The 27401-nt window shown below is 38.2% G+C and overlaps 4 protein-coding genes across 4 annotated transcripts in view; 3 read left to right on the top strand and 1 right to left on the bottom strand.

Annotated features, from left to right (window-relative positions):
- LOC134840652 (pre-mRNA-splicing factor ISY1 homolog) overlaps positions 1-27401 on the bottom strand; it is a 360405-nt gene that overhangs the window by 130827 nt on the left and 202177 nt on the right. The gene's annotated exons all lie outside the window — the stretch shown is intronic.
- The window catches only part of LOC134840649 (very-long-chain (3R)-3-hydroxyacyl-CoA dehydratase 3-like), a 237496-nt gene that overhangs the window by 136357 nt on the left and 73738 nt on the right, over positions 1-27401 (top strand). The gene's annotated exons all lie outside the window — the stretch shown is intronic.
- On the top strand, positions 1994-11442 carry LOC134839810 (uncharacterized). The gene is made up of 10 exons (XM_063855433.1): positions 1994-2094; positions 2176-2212; positions 3406-3426; positions 3757-3803; positions 4163-4426; positions 4631-4648; positions 6762-6936; positions 7219-8976; positions 10526-10621; positions 10889-11442. The coding sequence occupies exons 1-10, from the start codon at positions 2014-2016 to the stop codon at positions 11440-11442; spliced, it is 3051 nt and encodes a 1016-aa protein (XP_063711503.1). The 5' UTR covers positions 1994-2013.
- On the top strand, positions 11335-17200 carry LOC134840654 (uncharacterized). The gene is made up of 2 exons (XM_063856621.1): positions 11335-12159; positions 12427-17200. Exons 1-2 carry the CDS (start codon positions 12009-12011, stop codon positions 16827-16829), a joined length of 4554 nt encoding a protein of 1517 aa, XP_063712691.1. The 5' UTR covers positions 11335-12008; the 3' UTR covers positions 16830-17200.

Here is a 27401-nt window from a genome sequence, read left to right as displayed (position 1 = left end):
CTATTCTCGATAACTATCCTGCCAAATCTGATGTCATATGTTTGATCAACACAACAGGTTGTTGAAAGCTTACCTTACAATTCGCTACGAACATTTTCTCTTAGAAAAAACTTATGGACTTCGAACAAGTTTTTTGGAAGTTTATAAAAATTAACTCAAAAATTACCGTGCCAATTCTGAGGTTAAGTGTTCAATCGAGAAACTCGATTTTGATAATTTTGTCTACTTTAAGGGCCACTACTTGTTTTTAGCAGAAAACAGTTACGGGTTTCGGAAAGTCAATTTTCTGAGCTTTGACCGTTTTCTAGAAACTTTTTGAATTTTCTTAAAAACTACCTTTTCAAATCTGAGATGAAACGTTCAATCGAAAGAAGCTGTTGGCGATTTTTTCCTGCGGAAGTGGCTTCTCCTTATTTTTTGTGAGAGATATTTCATGTTTTTTGAAATTCGACGAGCTTTAAGGCCATCTAGTTTTTTTTCGAATTCCGTTAGTTGAGATTTAAAAAAAAATCAAATCGATATATTTTTTATTCAGTTGCGTTCATTGACTCTTTTCTAACCGTCTATTGGCTAGGTTTATTTTGCCTTGTCATAAAGAAACTTTTCTTTCAAATCTGTAAGATATGGATTTGAGTTTTTCATTGAACCTTCACCTTTTCCAATTGGTCTCTAGATGCAACGCGGTTGCCGTCCCATTAAGGTCTGGGGTTCAGGTTTTTTTGCGCTCCAAGGTTTTCTTTTCACCCTAAGGTCTGGGGTTTGCGACGGTGTTCGGACCTTGTGTTTTTTCGACATGAATGAAATGTTTTTTTTTTTGAGAAAACTTGAATTGTCAGGCTATCATTTGTCTGTTTATTTTTGTCGGCTTGAATTTTAATTTTTTTTATGTAAACAATTTCATCTATACATCAGAGTTGTTTTGTAATGTGCAGGAGTACGACTTCTGATTGATTAAGTTCATTTTTTGATTTTTAAATATAGTTTTCGCTTAATTGGTTTCGATTCACTTAATATTGCCTTTCTTATTTTAACTTTCGTCCCTTGAAGAGCAATATCAGTTTTAAATTCGGTGTCTTCGAGTCGTAGAACTTAAACGCTCAAATTTTTCTGTGACATTATTTATAGCATTTTTGTTTCCGACTCAATAGGCGTCTACTTATTTTTGGCTTAGAAGCGGCTCGGTAAGTTCTTTAATGCTGGTATTTTATTTTGCTCGACTTTTTCTGTAATTGAATTTTGTATTTCTTCCAAAAAACCATCCAATAAACAGTAACTTTTTTGACGTAGTTGTTTCCGTCCTAGTTTCTGTTCGCTAGCTGGCAATGCTACGTTTGCGTTGTATCGCAAGTGATGCGAAGCTCCACTTCGCCTCTATGTAATAGATTTAATGCCATAATCAAATGTGAAAACAATTTTTTTAAATTACTTCATTCGCTTGGTTTTAGTTTGGCTCGATTGTGCCCATTCTTGAAGTACTTGAATTTTTTTTTTGAAAAACGTAATAGCTCGTATATTTTCAAGTGTTTTTTTTACGCTATAAACTGTCAAATATTTTTTATCGCAAGTAATTTAAAGCTCTGCTTCGCCTCGGTAAACATAAATGTGTGTTGCTTTAATTTTCTTGTTAATAGGGTGGAGGTTGAGGCTTTAATGGAAAAAAGCTAAGGCATTAATAAAAATTGATACCATACGAAGTTTATATGTGGTGTTTTTCCGTTTAAAAAATCGAAACCAAGGTTTTTGGTTTTGCCGCAGTACGTGGTTGGTTGTAACACTGATGTATTAAATGCCACGATGCGTGATATGACTGAGGTTGTTTTTGTAATTTGACTGTGACAAATAAATTGCTGTGAACCTGTACAGTTATTATAGGCGTAATTGAGTTAAATGAAGTAAAAAAAAAGCAAAGGAATGGCGATGTTTCTCTGTTGTGCAATTAGCTCAGAGCTCATGTCTCAAATAGAATAGAATGATCATGTTAAATTTTACTGGCAGTTTCAGTGAGTATGAGCGATGAAAAACAACCCACTTTCAGTTGATGCTAAAACAGCAAATATCATTCGCAAGCACTACAATAAAGAATGGAAACCTCCAGTAAGCTATAATCTTTTAAAGTCTTATTGGAAAATTGAGTATATCCAGTTTCACGTTTTCTCTATGTCTTGATGTGTTTAGCCGCCGTCGTCAACCAGTTTTGGTCTCGATGAATTTGGTGAGTTATTCAGCATAAAAATACGGTGTCAATATGAACTCGTTCTAAAGAAATCATTTGCTGTGTAAGTAGCGCATGTTCACATTCTTTTTTGCAAAGTGAATATTTAGTATAGAAGCGAGTTTGGAGCGTACTGCTGTACCGCTAGTCCGCTTTTTTTAAACTAAGTCTTTCATCTATACGTTTATTTGGCAGCATTTTGTCCAGCGTCATCAGTATCAAAGCGCATTCAAGTTTGCGTGAAATATGTAGCAGGCAAGGCATCATGACCGAGTGGTCAAGACAAGTGGTATAGCCCCCGAAGTAAGGATTTAACTCCCATAGTATCAAGTTTTTTTTTCAAGTGTCATTGAACGTTGTGAAAACACTGATAAAGAGGGTGTTAATTTTTTTCGAGATAAGTTCACGCCAAATTTGATATTTTGTGGTTCGACTTGTCTCCTGATTTCTCTTAAGATTATTTCAAATTCGTTTGCTAAAAGGAAGGCAAATCGCGCTCTCCAATGACGAAAGCGGAAATGGCGCAAAAAATTTGAACCACTTATAGTTTCGAAATTAGATTTTAATTACTAGATTAATCAAGTGGAATAAAGAATTAAATCGGAACATAGACTTATTTTTACGTGAACAACTTGTCAAACAGAATTACCAAATAATTTGCTCGCTTATCATAATCAATTTGAGCCTGGAGGTATCATCCTTTTGGCCTTTGACATGATAATCAGTACCCATCAGAACAAACAATCGATCGGACTATCGGTTGTCTGCTTTTATTTGTCAGCTTAGTTGTCAGCGCGGACGTTGCGCATGAGTTAAACATTTTCCACCCAAGTTGAAAACCTTTTTGATGTATTCATGTAATGTTGCAGGTTTTCGATGTACGATTTTAGGGTAAGGTTTATGGGTTCATTCTCCCCTTAGTCTTGGAACCTCTTTTTTGTCTTGGAACCTCGTTCTTTGAAATATTTTCTAGTATCGTGATTGTAGTCTTTCAAAATTTGAACGCCCTTCAAAAATTGATCATTGTATTTGATCTGTAAATGTCAATGGTTCTCAACTCGCTATAAGTGTAATTATCTTTGCTTAAACGTATGATTGGCCGAAAAAAGTTAAATAGATTGGCCGTATAAATAAGAAAGTCCCACCTTCAAGTTGTATTTTTAACGATTAACTATCTTGTATATTAAATGCAGAACATAAACGGCATCTGAATAGTAAGCCAGCTCACAAGTAGCATTAACGAATCATTATCGACATCATTAAATTATCATCTTATCAAAATTGAATTCTCGTAGTCTTCTCAACGAGATTAAGTCTGTTAAGACGAGTGAGACCTTAAGGAGGTAAAATGAGCGCAATTTTAAAGTTAAGGGTCCAAATAATGCAAGTTTTGGCGGTTATGCTCATTTTGGGAGAAAAAAGTTATCCATTTGAACATCACTACGATAGAGGAGCTGATAAAATGATTTTTGACTCATTTTAGTCATCAGTTGGGCGATTGCCTCTGCTTGCTTGTGGCAGATTTGAAATGTGTTAATTTTCAGAGCGCTTCTGGGAAGAAAACAAGCGAGTCTACCAGACATACCACAAGGTATTCATTTCTTTGTTCACGATACCATATGTATTCGATTGACCGATGTAGAGAGCCACTGAAAGAATAATGTTAGAAGTTAGTCAACATTTATATCGAGTATCCACTTCTACGCAATAACTGGAAAGCAGTAATTAACCTTCTGCGAATATAGCAATAGTATAATAGCTTTACAAGAGTTCCATTAATGGAATATTAAGTCGCACGAAGACGAGAAGAGCCCCTTGAGAATGAAATTAACCAGACTTCATTAAAAATAATAATCTACTTTCACATCACATGGGATTTTACCGATGGAATTGTTACTTGCACATCGATGTCAGGGTTTAATTAAAGAAAGTTCAAACCATTGTTTGTAGGAAACTGAGTCTAGACCCTCTCAAAAACCATCAAATGTCAGCTTTGATCCAGACTCAATCCCTGCTAGATCGAGACGCAGTCAGAACTACTTGGGCGAGCCTCGGGATAACTTAGCCTCAGCTCCCTGTGCCAATGTGGGCGGGTATGCTGAGCCGGGGAATAGATTTCCCAAGTATGATTCCCGTCTGGGAAAGAAGTCCCTGTATTACGGATGGGCATCTCTTAGGGATATGATTGACATGGAGGGACCGATGAAACGACAGGTTAGGTGGCTTAAAAGTTCCGTTTCATTTTCAAAACTCAAGGCCCGAAATATCATCGGGATTTTTAATTTGTTTCTAGTCTAATTCCAATTTTTAATCGAAGTTTTTGTTGGCAATCAATTTAGTTCGAATTGACCTAGGCTTCAAATGGTAATTGCCTACTATGGTTAAGTTACTATGGTTATCATCTTCCGCAATTTACAGGAAACTACCGAAGAAGATGTAAGTTAAACGTGGTAAAATTGGAGTAGAAGATTGGCGACTTAGCTCTGCCTGCAATTTACTTATTAGCATCAACTGATATAGATAGAATAAAGTTTCTTGCAGAAAGAGAACTTAAATTGTTAATTTGTGAAATGTAAATGGATTATTGCGATTAGCAAGCGTGATCAAATCGGAATGTAATTTTTTTTTGGTTACTAACTTGCTTATCAGAATCATTTTTACACGAACAATGCTTGTGTTATAGTATGAAATATCTTTTATTTTCCAACCTAAGTCGCAAATATTGATGCGACGCAAATATTGTTGCGATAAAATGTGTTCAATTTGAAAGTGTTAATTTTGATCGAAAACCAGCTATTAAGTACAGCCATTGCTAAGGATTTTAACACAGACTATTATTGTTCGGACTTTCGTAACCAAAGTAAGGGAATATTTGTGCTCGGGTGTTTTTTTCTTCAGACAAATACGACTTTTTAACTAGCCATTATTGACGGAATTTTTCATCACTCAAAAAGTATTGTTGCCCTGAGCTTGAATTTAGAAAGATATTTTACCTGTGATCATTTTTCGTAAAGTTATGTGGGTTTGAAAATTGTCAATTCGGGACAATTAACGCGCGATATATTTCGCGCTATTAACGCGCAAGCGGAGATTTAATCCGTCATAGAAATTGTTCTAAATTGATTGAAGGAAGCTTATTTGCCATAATTGATTTGTTACTAGGAGCGAAATTTATCACTTTCTACTTAATATGGTGTGTGTGGGGATGATTTTCACATTTTCATTTTATTTTTACATTTAATTTTTTCGTGTTATTACTGCTCCATGGACTGTTCTATAAATTGAGGCATGTTAGTTGATAAATTTTTTTTCAAATTGACTGGTACTGCTTTTGTTCATTCAGTTTTTCCCAGTAGCATTATCGGTCATGTTTTTGCTTGTGTATGCGAAGTGAAACTTCGCCTCTGTGTAAAATTTTTTTTATCTTAGACACCAACCTAAACACTAAGGCTGGAAGTAAGAAATATACTTGGGACGGCAAGGTCCTCGGTTCGAATTTGATCAGTATCTGTTTTTTTTAAATGTGTCGGCCTATTTTGTTGCAACATCTTTAATTTGCGATAAGCAAGGTATTACAAGCGGGTACTAGACTTTTTTCCCCGTAATCAACTTTGTTCACAGGATGACTGAACTTAAGTCTACTCAAGATGCACGTCTAACAGCTGTAACTCAAAAGCTGGCTTCAAAAAGTATAGTGATAATATTTTTACAGAGGAAAGAGATTTTTAGTAAGTTGATTTGTTTGACGCTTTATTAATTCAAACCCAATTTTTTTCGGCTTACTTGCCGGTAATTAATTCTGTAATTGTTGGCAGATTTTTTGATACTTTTTTTCATTTTTATGAGGGTAATTATAGTTCATGGTTTTCTGGTTTGTATTGGCGACAAAATTTTCTCTTACAATTTTCAGTTTTTTTTTCAGTTTCGCATGCATGGTTTCTAAATTTTTTGTTATAAAAGTGCGTGAAACTTATTTTAGTTTTTAATTAGTTAGGTGTGTTTTAAGTTTAAGCAATTTTTTTAAAATCGATTCAAGTTGATGGCTTAACGTATTGTTTTAGTTTTTCAAAAAAAATGATTAATTTCCAGATTTTTTTTGCAAATTGGACTCGATTTTTTGTCTACAGAGGAATGTGGCGGCAAGTTCTGAACGAGATTCAGTGTGGCGGCAAGTTCTGCACGAGGTTCTTTTTATGTTATTTTTTGTGCTGTCTTGTAGCTCTTTTACCGTTGCTTATAAACTTCATAACTGATAATTCTTGATGTAATAGGCTTTCAGAGGTTTTTCAGATTATCTGCAAATTCTTTTTTGTGGCCGTTTTTTTTGTAATTTTTGCGTTCATGTGTTTGAAATTTTGTTTTTCGTTTTTTTTTGTAAATTTTGAACTTATACTATAGCGGATAGGGCCTTTATACCCGATTGTTCTGATTGGATATGCAGAGGTGTAAAGCTCCGCTTCGCCTCTTTTTTTTCTATTTCGACGATATTCAGTTTAATTAACGTGAATCACGAGTTGTACATCAGAACATGAAATATAAGTTTGATTAGGAACTGCCTGGAGATGAGAACGTATCTCTACGAGTAGCTTTGAATAAACCCCCTCCTTCTGGCGTCTACTGGGAGACTGGTTCCAAGAAGTATGCCCTGCCCGAGCCGGAGTACAAGAATAGCTCTGCCTGCATCGTACCAATGCCTACTAAACTTTACTCAGCTTCCGAGAAAGGTAACAGGAGTCGAAATCTGAATGATTTTTCAAAATCTTAGTTATCGTTGAATTGTTAATTGGTATTTTTTGACAGCACATGCGGCCCGAGTTTCAACAGGTATTTTGAAGCGTGTTTTACAAGATTACTAACCAAATCTATTCTGATTCGAAATTGTTTCTATCGTGTTAATCAGTTTTACGCTTTGTTGCTTTTCAATGACAGTGTTTTCTATCATCATATCTGCTTTTTAATCACCGTACAAGATTATTGTAGGTTCCAAAAAGCCTCCGTTGTTTCAGCTCTGGCAGATGCACAGATCTCAGGAAAGACCTTCCAGGAACTGTTTGGAGACCGTAAGAGGAAGAAAAAGAACCCGATACTGGCCATAAAAGCTAAACCGGCCAGACCAGCAATAACTTTCGAAGTTCAGCCTCCCGGCGAGTTCAATGTTGATGACCACTTGCCGACCCCTCGTGAAATGCCTGAGATGGAAGATCGCCTTAACAACAGTTTTGAATCACAAGTGGGAAGTGCGAGGGGGGCTCCAGTTCCATCGCCGCGGATACAGACCGAGTCAGAACTTGCACCAATTGTTGATCAACAAACGCCTAAGAGTAGTCGTAAATCGCAAAGGTCGTCAAATCATTTTAATTTCAACCCGAACAGTAACTTGTTGAGTGTTTCACCGAGAAGTTCGGTGCAAATTAATGATGAAAATCAGTTGCCAATGGCGAGAGTTTTAACTAAACCAGAGATAGTGAAAACTGGACCTGATTCAAGTGAACCAAAACCTGTAGATCATCAATCTGACAGTGCAATTAACACCGCTAGAGTCAAGTTGTTCTCTGATCGGTCTCGCCTGTCGCCATTGTTGGAAATAAAGCAGTTAGAAACGGGTCGGAGTATGGAAGAAAGCTTCAATCTGGGATCCAGTAGATCCTTGGGAGAGCTAGGCGGCAATGATGTGCCCACAGTAGACGATCTGTTGGGAGATATCAACTTGAGCATCGAACATACTTACAGAGAACTGTGTGACTCAGGAGTACTAGATGATGGCAAGTTAAAGATGTTTAAACCGAAACAGCCCAAGCAGCGTATCACAACGACCAAGTTCACCAAAGCCGATGTTGGAATTGTAGATCCAGAAACAAGCGAGGGTGAACACGAAAAAACGGGTACAGATAACGAAAACGAAGCACAAAATGTTTCATCGGAAACCAATGTTAGTGCAGTGCCGGAAGGATCTGAAAATGCAGAAGAGAAGGCGAAAGCTCTTCAAGAGGAAACCGAAGTGTCTGGGATTAAGAACGCAAACCAGTCAGAAATATCCCAGAAAGCTTTGCCTATGGACATTCAGGAGTTCCTCATTAAACAGCTACCAGAAGGAGATGTTCGCTGTTTCGCGCCTTCTAGAAGTCAGCTTCACAGCAAAACAATGTACCAGAGCTTGCCTGCAAAGCCATCCAAAACAATGCGTGTGTATCTATGTTCTACGGGCGATGATATGAAATACGAAAAGGAAACGATTTTGTACGGCTCAATTCCAGAAGTGCAAGCTTACTGTAAATCAAAAGGATTAGATCTCCAAGTTGTTGATCTCTCAGATTCCTACATCGATAATTCCTACATGTTTGATCCAGAGCTGATCAATGTTAGAGTTTCAGAGTTGAAGCACTGCATAGATAATTCCTTTGCAGTATCGTCAATTTTCCTAGTTGGAGAGAAGTACGGATATACGCCGTTGCCGAGAATCATTCTGAAGAATGATCTGGAAGTTTTGCTTCGGTTCATGGAAAGCTACGAAGACAAGCAGTTGGTGTTCCTGGTCTATGAACTGGACTACAATTCGGATCCAGTTACGTATGTATTTGAAGACGAAAATGTGTTTACCGTTTTCAAGGATTCTTTGCCGCAAGAACAAAGCATGAAGATGAACAAGTTTGATCTGCAGAAATTGGTGCACAAAACTCTCACTACTGCGTTTCAGTTAGCAGCGGAGAAGGCTTATGCTGAGAAAGCGTTCACAACTGAGCAAAAAATGAAATATTTCATGTCGGGTTAGTTGTAATTTCGCTTTGCTTCTATTTCTTCCCAAATTCGTTCCGGTATAATTAAGACGGAATGAAGTTCTAGATAATATGAAAATTTTCCTAGTCGGCTTTTCTGTTGTTTTTTGAATTTTTAAGTCGTATTTACAAAAAAAAATGTTTTTCTCTTTTCGGCGCGTTGACTATCGAGAAAGCTTTTCAAATTCATTTTCTAACTGGGCATCAGTTATTCTCTCGATAACGAAAATTTGGCCTTCTTTTTTTAAAATTTCATTGATGAATTGTGAATTTATCTCATTCAATTTTCAGAGGAGTAGAATAAAATATTAACTCAGGCTTAGTTATGTCCAGTAGCGGATTTAGTTGGGGCGGGGGTATGGGCGTCCCACCTCCCTCAGGTATTCGAGTCCGTGACCACCTAAGGTTTTACTCTTGGTACTATTTTAGGATATCTATTTTCGTCTGACTTACCCTAAACTAGAAGAGGTTGGTTAATGTTCATTCAACAATTCGTCTTTTTCATATCGGCTTCCTATCTTTCGTCTGAATTTGGCGCAGCGTTTTCTATCTTGTTTTTTCTAAGTTAGCTGTCTGCTGGATGTGTTTAAGAGTAATGAACGTAGTGAAGACTCTTATATAGGTCTTGCTGATTTTTTTTTTTCAGGAAAAAGTCTTAAAAGTCTCTAATAACTACAGATGTGCATTCATACATACTGATGCATTTACGAATGCACGTAGGTATATATGCACTTTTTGCTGAAAGTGACGTAAATAGCCCTCTCCAAATACGAACGTGGAAATGGCGCAAAAACATGAACGATTTCTAGTTTTGACAGTGGAAGAATTTAATTTTAAGATTTCCAGCGGAATAAAAACTTTACCTATTCATCTACTTTCTCTAGTTGGGTTCATGTTATCAAAAAAGCACCAATCATAAATTGGTCTAAAGATTTAACGAGCTTAATGGGCATCTATTGTTTTCTTTGAAATTCGAAAGTTAAGCCAAGAACCCTGAGTGGCAAAAAGCGGTCGGCGCTTTTTGCGCCAGTCCTCCATACGAGCGCGCGCTAGCCCATAGCGAGCGTTTAACGTTACGTTTTCGAGTGTACAAAGCCGATTTCGCAAACGTACCGTTATTTTTTCCTCGGGTTTCCATTGTTTCCGATTCAATTTCCATTCACTTCCCTGGGAGAAAACCCCAACTTTTTCCCGACAAAAGTGGGGAATTAAAAGGAAAGCGGATTAATTTTTGAACAAATTTAAAGTTGTATTTTAACTCATACCATAGCCGAGCGTATATATTTTGGTCCCACAGGCCGGATGACCAGGTTCAAATCCTGATCGGAAACAAAAAGAAATTATCGAATTTTTTCGTGTGATATATAAAGTAAAAGAGTTAAGGTCGAGGTTTTTGTTAACAAAGTCAGTGTTTTCTTTTATGTTTATATGCGTTCAGTACTTTTTTCCAATCTTCAATTGGGTATGTTTTGATTTTTATAACTGATGGGACTCCTAAGAGCCCCTGCTTCTAGTTATATCATATCATATTGTATCTTAGTGTACGAGCGTGAAGTTAGAACAGCCTTGCCTCGTAGGAAGAAACTGCCCAACGAATCACTCTTCTTCGTCAGACGATTCATGGAGAACAATTCTCGTTAGTAACTCCCCTGCTTAACCAATGCAGTCCCTTGAACGAAAAGATTAAAAGTTAAATCATTTACTGCTGATTTAACTAAATGGCTGGAGCAGCTGAATGGAAATAAACAGCCCCTCCCCTCCCCACCCCCACCCCCAGTTAGACCAAGTTCAATTCCTAACTTCCTAACTTTGAACCAAGTTAACATCCCCCCAATGGCTTGGTGGTCCCAATGGTAGGTTTCATCATATGGAATTGAGTAATATAGGCGCTGTTAATGTTTAGAAAACATGGAAGTTCTCGAGACATATTTCGACATTGCACCTGATGGCTCGATCGACAAGCGGCGCAGAGATTTACTGGACACATTGATATATGACGTAATCGAGCGGAACTTCCCGTCAAAAAATGTGACCAAGTTCAACGTCAAATGGAATTCGAGAGTCGGAGTGGACCCTGAATTCATCCAAGAACAGGCTTACTACTTGCAGGACCTAAATGGGAAGTTCATTGATAACATTAAACGTGTCATTGACGAGAAACTTGAAGCAGCTCCGAAACTCCAGTGCCCAGAACTGGAAGAGGAAAAATTAACACATCTTTACTACGCTAAACGACTCACAGATTATCACTGTTCAGCTGCGACACTATTTCGGAAAATAATCACATTCCTCGAAATCCCAGATCCGAAGAATATCTACATGGCGCAAAAACATGAACGATTTCTAGTTTTGACAGTGGAAGAATTTAATTTTAAGATTTCCAGCGGAATAAAAACTTTACCTATTCATCTACTTTCTCTAGTTGGGTTCATGTTATCAAAAAAGCACCAATCATAAATTGGTCTAAAGATTTAACGAGCTTAATGGGCATCTATTGTTTTCTTTGAAATTCGAAAGTTAAGCCAAGAACCCTGAGTGGCAAAAAGCGGTCGGCGCTTTTTGCGCCAGTCCTCCATACGAGCGCGCGCTAGCCCATAGCGAGCGTTTAACGTTACGTTTTCGAGTGTACAAAGCCGATTTCGCAAACGTACCGTTATTTTTTCCTCGGGTTTCCATTGTTTCCGATTCAATTTCCATTCACTTCCCTGGGAGAAAACCCCAACTTTTTCCCGACAAAAGTGGGGAATTAAAAGGAAAGCGGATTAATTTTTGAACAAATTTAAAGTTGTATTTTAACTCATACCATAGCCGAGCGTATATATTTTGGTCCCACAGGCCGGATGACCAGGTTCAAATCCTGATCGGAAACAAAAAGAAATTATCGAATTTTTTCGTGTGATATATAAAGTAAAAGAGTTAAGGTCGAGGTTTTTGTTAACAAAGTCAGTGTTTTCTTTTATGTTTATATGCGTTCAGTACTTTTTTCCAATCTTCAATTGGGTATGTTTTGATTTTTATAACTGATGGGACTCCTAAGAGCCCCTGCTTCTAGTTATATCATATCATATTGTATCTTAGTGTACGAGCGTGAAGTTAGAACAGCCTTGCCTCGTAGGAAGAAACTGCCCAACGAATCACTCTTCTTCGTCAGACGATTCATGGAGAACAATTCTCGTTAGTAACTCCCCTGCTTAACCAATGCAGTCCCTTGAACGAAAAGATTAAAAGTTAAATCATTTACTGCTGATTTAACTAAATGGCTGGAGCAGCTGAATGGAAATAAACAGCCCCTCCCCTCCCCACCCCCACCCCCAGTTAGACCAAGTTCAATTCCTAACTTCCTAACTTTGAACCAAGTTAACATCCCCCCAATGGCTTGGTGGTCCCAATGGTAGGTTTCATCATATGGAATTGAGTAATATAGGCGCTGTTAATGTTTAGAAAACATGGAAGTTCTCGAGACATATTTCGACATTGCACCTGATGGCTCGATCGACAAGCGGCGCAGAGATTTACTGGACACATTGATATATGACGTAATCGAGCGGAACTTCCCGTCAAAAAATGTGACCAAGTTCAACGTCAAATGGAATTCGAGAGTCGGAGTGGACCCTGAATTCATCCAAGAACAGGCTTACTACTTGCAGGACCTAAATGGGAAGTTCATTGATAACATTAAACGTGTCATTGACGAGAAACTTGAAGCAGCTCCGAAACTCCAGTGCCCAGAACTGGAAGAGGAAAAATTAACACATCTTTACTACGCTAAACGACTCACAGATTATCACTGTTCAGCTGCGACACTATTTCGGAAAATAATCACATTCCTCGAAATCCCAGATCCGAAGAATATCTACATTATAGCAGGAAAGCCCAGGACTGGGTTGTCAACGTTCGCAGCGGCATTGGCCTCAGAAGCCAGAGATTACCTGGCCGCTGGAATGGTGATGTCCCTCAGGCTAGCTCAAGCCACTTCAAAAAGTGTAAATGCGCCATCTTTGATGCTGGGAATCCTGAAAGAGATTTGCCTAGGCTATAATAAGCTGGATGCTGAGTTGCAGCAAGAAATAGACTCTTGTGAAACGTTAACTAAGTCTTTGTATCTGCTTGAGAAATGTTTCAAAACGTTGCCAATTGACGTAGACCATCCATTGTTGATAATTATAGATGGCCTCAACCATCTAAGCAGTGAGAAAAACGCGAATGCCTTACATTGGTTACCACATAAGTTACCCGCCCATGTCAATTTTATAGTTACTTGTGCAGTGGGAGATTTGAGCAAACTGTTGATTAGTAAATACGGAGCCTCTGATAACAATAATGTGTTCAGTTTTACTGGTCCTTCAGTTGAAGACATAGGGGACTCGATTCATTTCCAACTGACTGAAAATCACAACCGAACTCTATCTGAAATTCAAATGGAAGTAGTGTCTAAAGCATTGGTCATGAATCAAGATTTGCACCAAATGAATTTTGTAGTGCATCAAACTAAATCATGGACGCATGCGCATGATACACGAGAGTTCGAAGAGTTACTGCAACGGTTCAAGATTGAAGTTAAGTACTTCGTAGATGACTTGCTCAATATGAAGCCAACTCTGCTCGCGAGAAAAGTTCTTCAATACCTTTTCTTGTTCAAAGACTTCGGTATCTCTGAAATTGAATTGCGAACAATCTTGTCGTATGACCAGGAACTGTTAAAACTGATGTACAAAAAAGCTCCTAAAAGTCACTGCTCGGTAGTGCCTGTTCGCGATTCGATAGTGAGTCAATTTTTCTACGTGATCAGAAGGGTTCTGTGCATTGAGACGACATATGGAATTGTTACCTGCCGACTACCCGTGGGCCCTCTGAGAGACGAGTTGGAGAACCGGTTCAAGTCAAAAAGTAACAAGGAGGCAGACGAATTGTTCACTAGTGCAGTAAAGTATCTCACGTCTCAAGAAGTACCGCAAGAGCCGATTACAACCTTGGAGTATCCTGCCAATAGTCAGAAGGAGCTGGTAGCGTATTGTTCCGATTTTGCATCCGGCGGAAACTCGCCAGTCAGGTTGCTATCGATTCTACCGATGTTGCTTCTCTCTGCGAAACAGTACGATGAGGCTAAATCTAAGTGCCTGTTCAATTACGACTTCATCATTTCCAAAATTGCGAATTTCTCAATTAGCGATCTCCTTCAAGATTACTCGTTAGCGCTCTCAAGTGGAATCGTATTTGCATCTGTGGTTTTAGACTTCCTCTACTTTTTGAGGAGTAAAAGTATGGCCAAAATGCGGGATGTTCCTCTGATTATGATTTCAAAAATGCTGGCATTTGAGCAAGTGGCTCCGGAAACTTTTCAGCCCTTGTTAGATGGTGCGAGGAGCTACATCAACTCAACGCCTGGAGTTTGGCTGATCCCCAAACTTCAATGCCACGTGCCGTGTGCGAGCTACTTGCGAAATACTTTCTCACTAGTCGAAGGAACGTTCTGGGAGACGACTCATACCGGTGGCTCAACATTGATGTGCAGAACGGGGAAAGGAATTCAAGAGTTTGACGTTGACACACAGGAGAAACTGTGGTCGATCAATGTGGAAACCTCCAGATTCCTTCTGTCTGCGGATAAGAAGTATCTTGTAGTTGTAACTGTTGCGAAACCGGTGAATACGAACAATCAGCAAGGAAAAGTGAAGGAAAGTCGCTCGCTGATAGTTTATGACGCAAAGTCTCTGAACCAAATAGCGTGTAGAACCATGTTTAACAATTACAAATGCATAGCTCTGGCTAAAGATTCGAAGCATATATTTGTTGGCGTTCCAAGACAGCACCAACGGGAGAACTCTAAAGTGTACATGTTAAAAATCGACACATTGCAAAACGCGAAAGTAATAGAGTCGATCTTAACGATAACGGCAGTTGAAGATATTCCTCAGCAGAAGAGCATTCTAATAGGAGGTGACCATAATGATGAGTGTGTAGTGAAAATGAAGATTGACAAAGATGTGAAAAACTTCATCCGGGGCCTGAAAGGACCGATCATACACCTCCACGCAACGGAGTCGGGAACGATGGCAATCGTTGGACTTGGAATGAACGCGCTTGCATTGATTGACTTGAAAAAGTCGAGAATCATCACGCAGCAATTATTTGACAGTACAAGATGGATGACGGTCATGAGACCAAATAAGCATGATAAATTTGTGGTATGTGGCGACGTTAACCCAGGCGTGATTGTTTTTGACTGCGTGAAAGGTGAACGGGTGAATAGATTGTGCCCGAATAATCGGGATACTAACATAGTCGACGCAACTTTGAGCGACAACGGACAATATTGCGTCGTGGCAGACAACTTCGATAACTCAGTGTCTGTCTGGCATTGTCACAACGGTTTCTGTATCAAAACCCTGCGGGGTCTCAAAGTCAATATATCGAGCATCTGCATGATTGGAAAAAGCACTCACATTGTTGCAGCGAGTATTTCTGGCGAAGTATGTGTGTGGAATGTATCTAGTTTATTCAAAGGCTTGGAAACGTCTAAAAAAGGATCATCCGAGACACAGACTCTCTCTGTTGATGAAAAACGAGTGCTGTTAGAACAAAACTTGACACTCAATATTGGTAAAAACGTGAACAATGTTTTAAATATAGTCACAACTGAGATAGAAGACCAGACTGCGTTCAGTTATGTCAGATCCCAAATAGAAGAGTGGTGTGTTGTGCTAGTCAATCAGAAGGAGACTCTGGTCTCGGCTTCTAAACAGCATGGTTTCCAACTGTGGGACATTTTTACAGGTTTACCTTCGGGTTCCTTCCCTATAGAGGAGAAAACTGCCTCACTTACCCCTGTATTTATGTTTGCCTTACCCACTCAGCCTAATATTGACCCTAAAATTTGTGGAATATACAATGAAAAGTTGTATATTTGGGACGTATTAACTCGCAAATTGTTCAATAACACGCGGTTGCAATGCAAATTCGGGGTCATTTCCAAAGACAAAAAGTTCTTTGTCTCTTACTTCCAGCAAAGTATCTCGAACAGTGCAAAAGTAACTCTGTGGGCTTTGTCGTCAGACAAACTTGACAAAATTTCTCTCTACGAAGTTCCAAATGTTGACTTTGCGGATGTCAAACGAATCATTTCGAGTCACGACGGCCAGAGTATTGTTCTTCTGGCATCGAATAACTGGGATTCGAGTTTATTTGTTCAGGTGTACGAAAACAAAACAGGCAAGAATTTGATCAAGTCGAAATACTTGAACAGCACAATTGATGCATGTTTTGTGATGGCCAAGATTTTGGTGTGTTCACATTTACTGAAAGAGTCTTGCGTGGCGTATGAAGTGTTCTCAATCGATAGCGGAAAAGTTCTAAATGAAGGAAAAATGTGTGATGCGATGGATCATTTGAAATGCAAGTATGTGTCGAAAGGCGAAATAAATTTACTGTTGGGGTTCGAAGACGGACTTGTGATGAAATACGAAACAGCTGCTTTCAAAAATGCAACCGAAGCAGTGCCGCTCATGAAAATTCAGGCGCATCAGGGTAAAGTATGCACCATTGGGTTAAACTTCTCAGAGACGCTTCTGGCCACTGGCTCTACAGATGGGTGGATAAACGTATGGAACTTCTACGACGGATCTCAAGTGAGCAGTTTCAACTGCATGATTGACGTGTTTAGTGTGCAGTATGCGCTAAATGACAGTGCAATAATCGCTTTCTTAGACAGTGCAGTCTGTAGGCGAATGGCTCTGTTGACAGTTTTGCAAGTGGAAGATCAAAATGCGATGAGAGAATCGAGGAATTCAAACGCTAGAGAAGATACGCCCACAATAGCGATAGAGGCAGCGAGCGATCTTCTGTAAACGAATAGTAGATAGAAATCAACACATCCAAATTTACTGTTCTACTAGATGTCAAGCGTGCTAGTGATGTTATTGGCAGGGGATAGTTAAATGAACTGTCTCAAGGTGCGATGCAATACAGTTCACGTTCATTTGAAGATTCATTTCAGAAACTTAACGAAGATCTCTTTCAGATGACTGGATCGGAAAATCTATATGCTCATAATGATCAGAATAGCAAATCAAAACTAGTCTATCAAATGTAACTTATCAAATTATGTAAATATCAAATGCAAATATCAAATCATGTAAATAGTAAATGCAAGTAGCTGTAAATATTTAGCGATCTAAGTGTTCATTGAACTAGAACTGTACATCGAAAAATTGTAAATTTCAACATCCATTTGTCAAAAAAGTCAATAATGACTGAGAGAAAAGTCAGTAGCTTTTGGCCCTGAACCAGAATTATTTATAAAAACGATACAAGAGCATACAGTTGCAGTCCAAAGACTTGAAGAAACATGAAAAAAGCATTAAAATCAGAGGCGCCTGAATTTAGTTAATAACAGCTAAATCAACGTATAGAACAATTAGCGCAAGCAAAAGCGTGTGTTATAATAAAATAGTTTCCAAGTGAATTTTTAGTTCAAGCAAACATTATAGGTCGTCAAATGTGACGCCTCTGATCAAAGGTTCACCGCTTCTAAACAGCGATATCTTGTACACATATATAAAAAAATCCGGGTTTTTGACCAAAAAACAGATGTTTCGAAACATCCGGGTTTATTGAGCAAATTTATGTATAAATTAAATATAACTATCGTCTAAGTTTTGTGATATACCCGTAAAAGCAAAAAGTAGAAAAATGAAACTACAAAAACAATAAACAAAATCTTGGTGATTTTCAATAAACACTTCTTTGAAGTTGCGGAGCATCTTGTTTTGTTCAGTTTTCTCTTATTTGACGATACCGACCTTTAAATTATACGAGAAAATTGAAAGCTAAACGTTATCTATCAGCTAGTTTTTTTCTACAGAAATTTAAATTCGAAGCCCGGAAACTTTTATTTCTCCTTAATCCATGCTAAAACTTTTACAGTTTAACTTGGCTGTGCAATTGCTTACATGGATGATGTTGTTAAAAATTTAATCAGTTCGTGAATATGTAAATATGTAACCTTTAAAGAAAAAAGTAGCCTCAGCATTCAAATTTGAGAAAATTCGGTTTTTCTATATCTTTTTTTTAATGGCTAGAATGTATATCAGAACTCAAAGCTGAATTACTAGTTCATTGAAAGCCTTTTAAAGCCAAACTAGGGTATCATGGCGAAACTAAGATTTGTAGTAATGATAAACTGGGCAATTTATTTTTTAGTGCAAAATTTATTCAAAAATAGCCTTCGAATGTTCGTCAGCAACATTCGAACTTTCTTCGAACGGTCAAAAACTCGATAATTATTGGGGTTTTTCTGTACTCTTGAGAAAAAAATCAATGCAAAATTTATTTAAAGTTTTTCAAATTTTCATGCAGAGGGTTTTGAATGTTCACGCGATCTCCAGTAAAAGTTTCCCTTTCCTTGGTAACAAAGTTTCCAGCAGTGCTGAAAGAAACACGCTCAGACATGGGCCTCTTGAATGTTATGGAATTTTTCCTCGCCAAAACAGTGAGTCTTGGACATTTAGTGTAAGCAAATCAATAAAACGTAGGTCAAATAGGACCGAATATTCGCGAGAGCCTTTAAAGGTGTATCGTTGAACGAGCGATCGAACATTTGGTTGCACCATTAAATTTAATTCTATAACATATAAATTGGTCCTAAAAATCTTTTCAAACTTACTACTAGTTTCAATTCGGAAGAAAATTCCAGATTTTTGCCATTCATTGATGCCAGAAACGGTTCAATTTTGTTTCTTACTTGAACAGTTTTGCTTTTAATTTATTGCAATTTAAATTAGGAATTTCATTTTTTCAACCGAAAACTGGCAGATAACTCACTTAAGAAGACATTAGACTATTTCTGGAGGCCACGGCTTTGAATCCTTTCAAATGGTACTTTTTCCTTCTCCGCCTTTTCAAAAAATTGTAAATGACACTGAAATTTACTGCTCCGGTCGCCAATTTTTTGTTTGTTGAAGAAGGGCAGCTTTCTCCTGTGAAGAAATTAAATTGTTCGTTATATGAAATTTGTATTGAAAATCTGTTTAATGCCTCAGTAGTTTTAGCTTAGATTTGGTTTGCCGATGAATTTTGACTACCTCTGAGTCCCATAGTGTGGTATCAAATTGAAGACCTTTCAGTTTAAAAAAAGCTTCGAGATTACGTTGTTGTCTTTTTTCCGTTTTGCTGACTAAATGATCCAATTATTTAGCTATCATTACAATGCCAAACTGTGCACTAGATAGGCGCACAATGTTGTGTCTGTATGTTCCTCGATTTCAGAGACAAGTCTTAAAACAAGCTTCAAAGTGAAAGTGGATTCCATTAAAAAGTTTCAGTGGATTCCGCGTACATATATCTGTAACGTAAATTTTGTCGGCATATTGTTTTTGTTGCGGATTCCGCAACGAGAAAATATAGATGGTTGTTCCGGATTGTGCAAATGTAAGCGGCTTCCGCAAAAGTAGGTGGATTTCGCAAATTTAATGGGATTCCGCTTACAAATTGCGGATTCCGCCTACAATTTGCGGAAGCCGCTTACATTTTGCGGTTTCCGCTTACAATTTGCAGATTCTACTTACAGTTGCGGATTCCGCGACAGCTTAAGTTTATTAAACACATACTTGATTTCTTCATGGTTTCCATAAGTTTGTTCCGGATTCCACGCATTTTATTGCGGATTCCGCAACCTTGCCTGTTTTTGGAGCAATTTGGAGCAATACAGTGTTTTAGCTATTTGTCCGTGGAATCCAAAACAGCAAAGATCAAAGAAAACTCTTAATTTTGCGGATTTCTAGACAAATCTGATTTTTGACTGCTAAGGAATCGAATCCGCTCACAATTTTACAAAATGCACAGTTTGGCCTAGTAATCAGAAGTCCCATGAGTCAGGGAAAACCGGGAAATGTCAGGAAATTCGAGTCAAGACCTGCTAATGACATTTAGTAGCTTATAATCATGTTGGGACTTATTTTTGAGATTGAGATTATTGTCAAGCAGGAAAACGCATTACTGTCTCGAATGGGAAAATCCTAGCAAATTTCCAGATTTCGCAGAATGGGTCAAGCGCATTCCAAATGACCCGTTCTCGGCAAATTGTAGCATCTGTCGCGGAAAACCATTTCAGTTGAGCAATCTGGGCAAACGCTCTTTGAAAAGTCACGCAGAGGGCAAGAAACACCAAGACGCACTGAGGCTACGTCGTACAGTGGGACCATTATTCACCCCGGCTGTACCGGAAGGCGAACCTTCGACTGAGACTCCTCATCAGCCTGCCGTCAGCCTGCCTATAATGTCAGGCAGCAAGTTGGTCAACGTTGACCTTAGGAATTCATCTTCTAATTCCACTCTAAAGATTGATGCAAGCGTGTGCATTGGTTCTGCTGCCATTGCCGCTCTTGAAAAGCTGAAAACTGCGGATGAGCCAAAGAAGCTTGGGTTTTATGCTGACGTGAAAAGTTTTATTCTGCAGGTTTCGGAGAAGCTGATCGAGAAATTTCAGTTGAATTTCAAGTACACTTGAGCCATCTCTTGTTTTTCGCCAATCCTGAGGGCTACGAATTCAAAAGTTGCCGTATCTAGAGCTGAAAGCCTGTATCAGATGCTTTTTGAGGACGGATACATCTTTTCGGATGTTGCTGATAAGTCAAAGAAAGAATACAAGAATTTGCTTCTTGACGAAGATTTCTTGAAAGCTGCTAAAGAATTCTCGATATCAGACAGAGTTGATGGGTTCTTTAGGCAACATGTCAAAAATGACTCAGACATTTATAAGTCTCTAAAACTAATCTTGATTTTGTCCCATGGTAATGGGCGCGTCGAAGGAGGTTTTTCGATAAATAAGAGCATCAGTCTCAATGGCATGAGGAGCGCAAAATCATGGCCCAGAAAACTTGACACGATTGGATCCTTCATTCAGAGAAGCGGTTGTCCCGTGATTTGGTGGACAAACGTATGATGGATTCAATAAAAAGTTGTCGGCAACTCTATGAAAAAGCCTTGAAAACTGACCAAAAGAATCATACACAGAAGGAAGCAGTTCGTGAGCCATTTTTTGAAGCGGAAGATCATGAGCCATTTTTTGGCATTGCAGAAAAAACGCCAAATAATCGACCAAAAAGTGAAACAGGACAAAGAAAGACTGGACAAAGAAAAGAAAATGATTTTTTTCCGTGGAAATGTTTTTTGAATTTAGAGGCACATCGTTGTGCAAAAATCAGGGAATTTTTCAGCTAATGTCAGGGAAAACCGAGAAATGTCAGGGAATTTTAAATCGAGAATATCGTAGTACCCGTGCTTAATGAAAGCCTTTAAAAGTCAAACTAGGGTATCATGGCAAAAGTAAGATTCGTATTGATGATAAACTTGATGATAAACTAGGCCATTTAATTTTTAGTGCAACTTTTATTCGAAAACAGCCTTCGAATGTTCGTCAGCAACATTCAAATTTTCGACGAATGTTCTAAAACCCGATAATTCATGGGGTTTTCCGTACTCTTGAGAAAAAAAATTTGCCTGTTCACGCGATCTCCACTAAATGTTTCCCTTCTCTTGGTAACAAGTTTCCAGCAGTGCTGAAAATACGCTCAGGCTGCCAAAGTGAGTCTCGGATATTTAGTGTAAGCAAATCAGTAACACGAACCTCAAGTAGTACCGAATGTTCGTGAGACCCATCGAAGGTGTATCGTCGAACGAACGATCAAACTTTCGGTTGCACCATTAAATTCAGAACTCTAAAATGTGATTTGTTGTTGATAATCTCTCCATATTTACTCCTTACTTCAAGTCGGAAGAATACTCCGGATTTTTGCCTTGTATTGAAGCCAGTAACGGTTCAATTTTGTTTCTAACCTAAACAATTTTGCTTTTAGTTTGTTGCAAGTTAAATTACCAATTTTTTTTCAACCGAAAACTGGAAGATAACTTACTTAAGAAGACATCAGACAGACTACTTCTGGAGGCCACGGCTTTGACTCTTTGAATGCTACGTTCTCCATCTCACCCTTTTAAAAAATTTTAAAAGGCATTAATCTTTACAGCTCCAGTCGGCTTTTTTTGTTTATTAAAGAAGTGCAGTTTCATCTTGTGAAGAAATTTATTTGTCCCTCAATTGAATTTTTTTGTATCGGAAATCTGTTTAATTTCTCAGTAGTCTTAGCGTAGATTTGGTTTGGTGGCGAATTTTGACTACCTCAGTTTCAAAAAAAAAGCTTCTAGAATACATTGCTGTTTTTTTTCCGTTCTTCTGACTAAAGCTTCCAATTATTTAGCTATCATTACAATGACTAACTGTGCGTTGGATAGGCGCACAGTTTTGCGTCTGTTGGTTTGTGGACTCCAGAGACAAGTTTTAGACGTGTTCTAAATTGTAAATGAATTCCACTTACAAAATTTCAGTGGGTACCGCGTACATTACCTGTAACGTAAATTCTGTCGGCACATTGCTTTTGTTGCAAAAATCCTAAACGAGCAAAGATAGGTGGTTGTTTCGGCTTCTGCAAATGTAAGCGATTTCCGCAAATGTAAATGGATTCCGCAAATTTATGCAGATTCCGCTTACAGTTATTAAACACTTACTTGATTTCTTCGTGGATTCCACAGGTTTGTTCCGGATTCCATGCATTTTATTGCGGATTCCGCAACGGTGCCTGTTTTGGGAGCAAATTTGAAATTTTGAGCAATACAGTGTTTTAGCAATTTGTCCGTGGAATCCAAAACAGCAGAAAAGATCAGAGAAAAAAAGCAACTTTTTTGTTTGTTGAAGAAGTGCAGTTTCATCTTGTGAAAAAATTTATTTGTCCCTTAATTGAATTTTTTGGATCGGAAATCTGTTTATTTTCTCAGTAGTCTTAGCGTAGATTTGGTTTGGTGGCGAATTTTGACTACCTCAGTTTCAAAAAAAAAGCTAGAATACATTGCTGTATTTTTCCGTTCTTCTGAACAAAGGTTCCAATTATTTAGCTATCCTTACAATGACTAACTGTGCACTGGTAAGGCCCACAGTTTTGCGTCTGTTGGCTTGTGGACTCCAGAGACAAGTTTTAAACGTGCTCTAAATTGTAAATGGATTCCACTTACGAAAATTCAGTGGGTTCCGCGTACATTACCTGTAACGTAAATTCTGTCGGCACATTGCTTTTTTTGCGAATTCCTAAACGAGCAAAGATAGGTGGTTGTTTCGGCTTCTGCAAATGTAAGCGATTTCCGCAAATATAAATGGATTCCGCAAATTTATGCAAATTCCGCTTACTTTTTGCAACATCCGCTTACATTTTGCGGTTTCCGTTTACAATTTGCAGATTCTACTTACAGTTGCGGATTCCGAGACAGCTTAAGTTTATTAAACACATACTAGATTTCTTCGTGGATTCCACAAGTTTGTTCCGGATTCCACGCATTTTATTGCGGATTCCGCAACGGTGCCTGTTTTGGGAGCAATTTGAGCAATACAGTGTTTTAGCAATTTGTCCGTGGAATCCAAAACAGCAGAAAAGATCAGAGAAAAAGGTAACTTTGCGGATTCCGGGACAAAACTGACTTTTGCTTGTTGCGGATTCCGCTGACAATTCACAAAATGCATGGCCTCGTAGTGAAAGCTTTTTAAAGCCAAACAATGGTATCATGGCAAAAATAAGTTTTTAACTAGTGATAAACTTCATTATAAACTGGGAAATTTATTTTTTAGTGCAACATTTATTCAAAAACAGCCTTCGAAAAATCGTCAGCGACATTCGAAATTTCGACGAATGTTCTAAAACCCGATAATTCATGGGGTTTTCCGTACTCTTGAGAGAAAAAATTATATTCAATTTTTAATTGAAATTTTTCCAATTTTCATGCAGAGGTTTTTGCCTGTTCACACGATCTCCACTAAATGTTTCCCTTCTCTTGGTAACAAGTAACCAGCGGTGCTGAAAATACGCTCAGACAGGTCCTCCTGAATGTTATGGAACTTTTCCTTGCCAAAGTGAGTCTCGGATATTTAGTGTAAGCAAATCAGTAACACGCAGGTCAAATAGGACCGAATAATCGTGAGAGCTATCGAAGGTGTTTCGTCGAACAAACGATTGAACTTTCGGTTGCACCATTAAATTTAGTAATCTAACATATGATTTGGTGTTGATATCTCTCCAATTTTACTCCTTACTTCAATTCGGAAGAAAATTCCGGATTTTTGCCATGTATTGATGCCAGGAACGGTTCGATTTTGTTTTTAACTTGAACAATTTTGCTTTTAGTTTATTGCAAGTTATATAACCAATTTCTATTTTCCAACCGAAAACTGGAAGATAACGCAATTAAGAAGACATCAGACAGACTACTTCTGGAGGCCACAGCTTTGGATCCCTTTGAATGCTACTTTTTCCTTCTCAGCCTGTTTTAATAATTTTAAATGGCATTAAACTTTACAGCTCCAGTCTTCTAATTTTTTTGTTTGTTGAAGAAGTGCAGCTTCATTCTGTAAAAAATTTAATTTGTTCGTTAATTGAATTTTTTGCATTGAAATATGTTCAATATCTCAGCAGTCTTAGGTTCGATTTACCGAAGAATTTTGACTACCTCAAAGAAGTCCCGTAGTTTGGTATTATATTGAAGAACTTTCAGTTGTAAAAAAAAAGCTTCGAGAAAACTGTGCTGGTTTTTTCCCGTTTTTCTGATTAAATGACACAAAAATTTAGCTATGAAAATCTAGAAATGCAATTTCTGTGGGCCAATTTTTGTCTCAAGTCCTGTGGGTTCGGTGGTTTTCGTATCTTTTTCCTCGACTGCTTGGCGGATGTCACCGGCAATTTCTTGACTGCAACCCCAGATTTCCTAAGCAGATGCCCATTACTCATCGTTAGCGTATGTTTCCTTTCCGCGATTATACTATTTTTGAGCAATCTATACCTTTTAGTGTTTTTATCGCCCGTTCGCAAGTAGATTTAAATTTAATTACGTTTGACCAATTCTGATTTCTTAATGAGGGCTTCTTGGTTAGGTTTCTTAACACTGTATTAGCCGCCCGAACGTGGTGAGCTTCTAATGACAGTATTTTGAGAGTGGCGTTGTTTGTGAATCGTAACGCTCCGAGGGCCCTCTCAACCATTTTCTCCAAAGGTTCCGCTGTTTCTTCTCGTGAGTACGTGAGGATTGAATTCTTTAAACTGCCAATTGTTCATTCCACACACCCTGAAAACTGGAAGATAACTTACTTAAGAAGACATCAGACATACTACTTCTGGAGGCCACGGCTTTGACTCTTTGAATGCTACGTTCTCCATCTCACCCTTTTAAAAAATTTTAAAAGGCATTAATCTTTACAGCTCCAGTCGGCGTTTTTTGTTTATTAAAGAAGTGCAGTTTCATCTTGTGAAGAAATTTATTTGTCCCTCAATTGAATTTTTTTGTATCGGAAATCTGTTTAATTTCTCAGTAGTCTTAGCGTAGATTTGGTTTGGTGGCGAATTTTGACTACCTCAGTTTCAAAAAAAAGCTTCTAGAATACATTGCTGTTTTTTTTTTCCGTTCTTCTGACTAAAGCATCCAATTATTTAGCTATCATTACAATGACTAACTGTGCGTTGGATAGGCGCACAGTTTTGCGTCTGTTGGTTTGTGGACTCCAGAGACAAGTTTTAGACGTGTTCTAAATTGTAAATGAATTCCACTTAAAAAATTTCAGTGGGTACCGCGTACATTACCTGTAACGTAAATTCTGTCGTCACATTGCTTTTGTTGCAAAAATCCTAAACGAGCAAAGATAGGTGGTTGTTTCGGCTTCTGCAAATGTAAGCGATTTCCGCAAATGTAAATGGATTCCGCAAATTTATGCAGATTCCGCTTACAGTTTGCGGATTCCGCTTACTTTTTGCAAAATCCGCTTACATTTTGCGGTTTCCGCTTACAGTTTGCAGATTCTACTTACAGTTGCGGATTCCGCGACAGCTTAAGTTTATTAAACACTTACTTGATTTCTTCGTGGATTCCACAGGTTTGTTCCGGATTCCATGCATTTTATTGCGGATTCCGCAACGGTGCCTGTTTTGGGAGCAAATTTGAAATTTTGAGCAATACAGTGTTTTAGCAATTTGTCCGTGGAATCCAAAACAGCAGAAAAGATCAGAGAAAAAAAGCAACTTTTTTGTTTGTTGAAGAAGTGCAGTTTCATCTTGTGAAGAAATTTATTTGTCCCTTAATTGAATTTTTTGTATCGGAAATCTGTTTATTTTCTCAGTAGTCTTAGCGTAGATTTGGTTTGGTGGCGAATTTTGACTACCTCAGTTTCAAAAAAAAAAGCTAGAATACATTGCTGTATTTTTCCGTTCTTCTGAACAAAGGTTCCAATTATTTAGCTATCCTTACAATGACTAACTGTGCACTGGTAAGGCCCACAGTTTTGCGTCTGTTGGCTTGTGGACTCCAGAGACAAGTTTTAAACGTGCTCTAAATTGTAAATGAATTCCACTTACAAAATTTCAGTGGGTACCGCGTACATTACCTGTAACGTAAATTCTGTCGGCACATTGCTTTTGTTGCAAAAATCCTAAACGAGCAAAGATAGGTGGTTGTTTCGGCTTCTGCAAATGTAAGCGATTTCCGCAAATGTAAATGGATTCCGCAAATTTATGCAGATTCCGCTTACAGTTTGCGGATTCCGCTTACTTTTTGCAAAATCCGCTTACATTTTGCGGTTTCCGCTTACAGTTTGCAGATTCTACTTACAGTTGCGGATTCCGCGACAGCTTAAGTTTATTAAACACTTACTTGATTTCTTCGTGGATTCCACAGGTTTGTTCCGGATTCCATGCATTTTATTGCGGATTCCGCAACGGTGCCTGTTTTGGGACCAAATTTGAAATTTTGAGCAATACAGTGTTTTAGCAATTTGTCCGTGGAATCCAAAACAGCAGAAAAGATCAGAGAAAAAAAGCAACTTTTTTGTTTGTTGAAGAAGTGCAGTTTCATCTTGTGAAGAAATTTATTTGTCCCTTAATTGAATTTTTTGTATCGGAAATCTGTTTATTTTCTCAGTAGTCTTAGCGTAGATTTGGTTTGGTGGCGAATTTTGACTACCTCAGTTTCAAAAAAAAAGCTAGAATACATTGCTGTATTTTTCCGTTCTTCTGAACAAAGGTTCCAATTATTTAGCTATCCTTACAATGACTAACTGTGCACTGGTAAGGCCCACAGTTTTGCGTCTGTTGGCTTGTGGACTCCAGAGACAAGTTTTAAACGTGCTCTAAATTGTAAATGGATTCCACTTACGAAATTTCAGTGGGTTCCGCGTACATTACCTGTAACGTAAATTCTGTCGGCACATTGCTTTTTTTGCGAATTCCTAAACCAGCAAAGATAGGTGGTTGTTTCGGCTTCTGCAAATGTAAGCGATTTCCGCAAATATAAATGGATTCCGCAAATTTATGCAAATTCCGCTTATTTTTTGCAACATCCGC

Source organism: Symsagittifera roscoffensis, chromosome 2 (genome assembly GCF_963678635.1).
Source record: "Symsagittifera roscoffensis chromosome 2, txSymRosc1.1, whole genome shotgun sequence".
NCBI classification, from domain to species: domain Eukaryota; kingdom Metazoa; phylum Xenacoelomorpha; order Acoela; family Convolutidae; genus Symsagittifera; species Symsagittifera roscoffensis.
This window is presented reverse-complemented; position numbering and strand designations above follow the sequence as displayed.

Excerpts from the sequence above, each read along its gene's own strand:
- LOC134839810 (XM_063855433.1), top strand. The coding sequence starts at position 2,014 with ATGAAAAACAACCCACTTTCAGTTGATGCTAAAACAGCAAATATCATT. Across the intron at positions 2,095-2,175 it reads ATAAAGAATGGAAACCTCCA|CCGCCGTCGTCAACCAGTTT; the intron begins GTAAGCTATAAT and ends TGATGTGTTTAG. Across the intron at positions 3,427-3,756 it reads ACATAAACGGCATCTGAATA|AGCGCTTCTGGGAAGAAAAC; the intron begins GTAAGCCAGCTC and ends GTTAATTTTCAG.
- LOC134840654 (XM_063856621.1), top strand. The coding sequence starts at position 12,009 with ATGGGACTCCTAAGAGCCCCTGCTTCTAGTTATATCATATCATATTGT. Across the intron at positions 12,160-12,426 it reads ATTCATGGAGAACAATTCTC|AAAACATGGAAGTTCTCGAG; the intron begins GTTAGTAACTCC and ends GTTAATGTTTAG.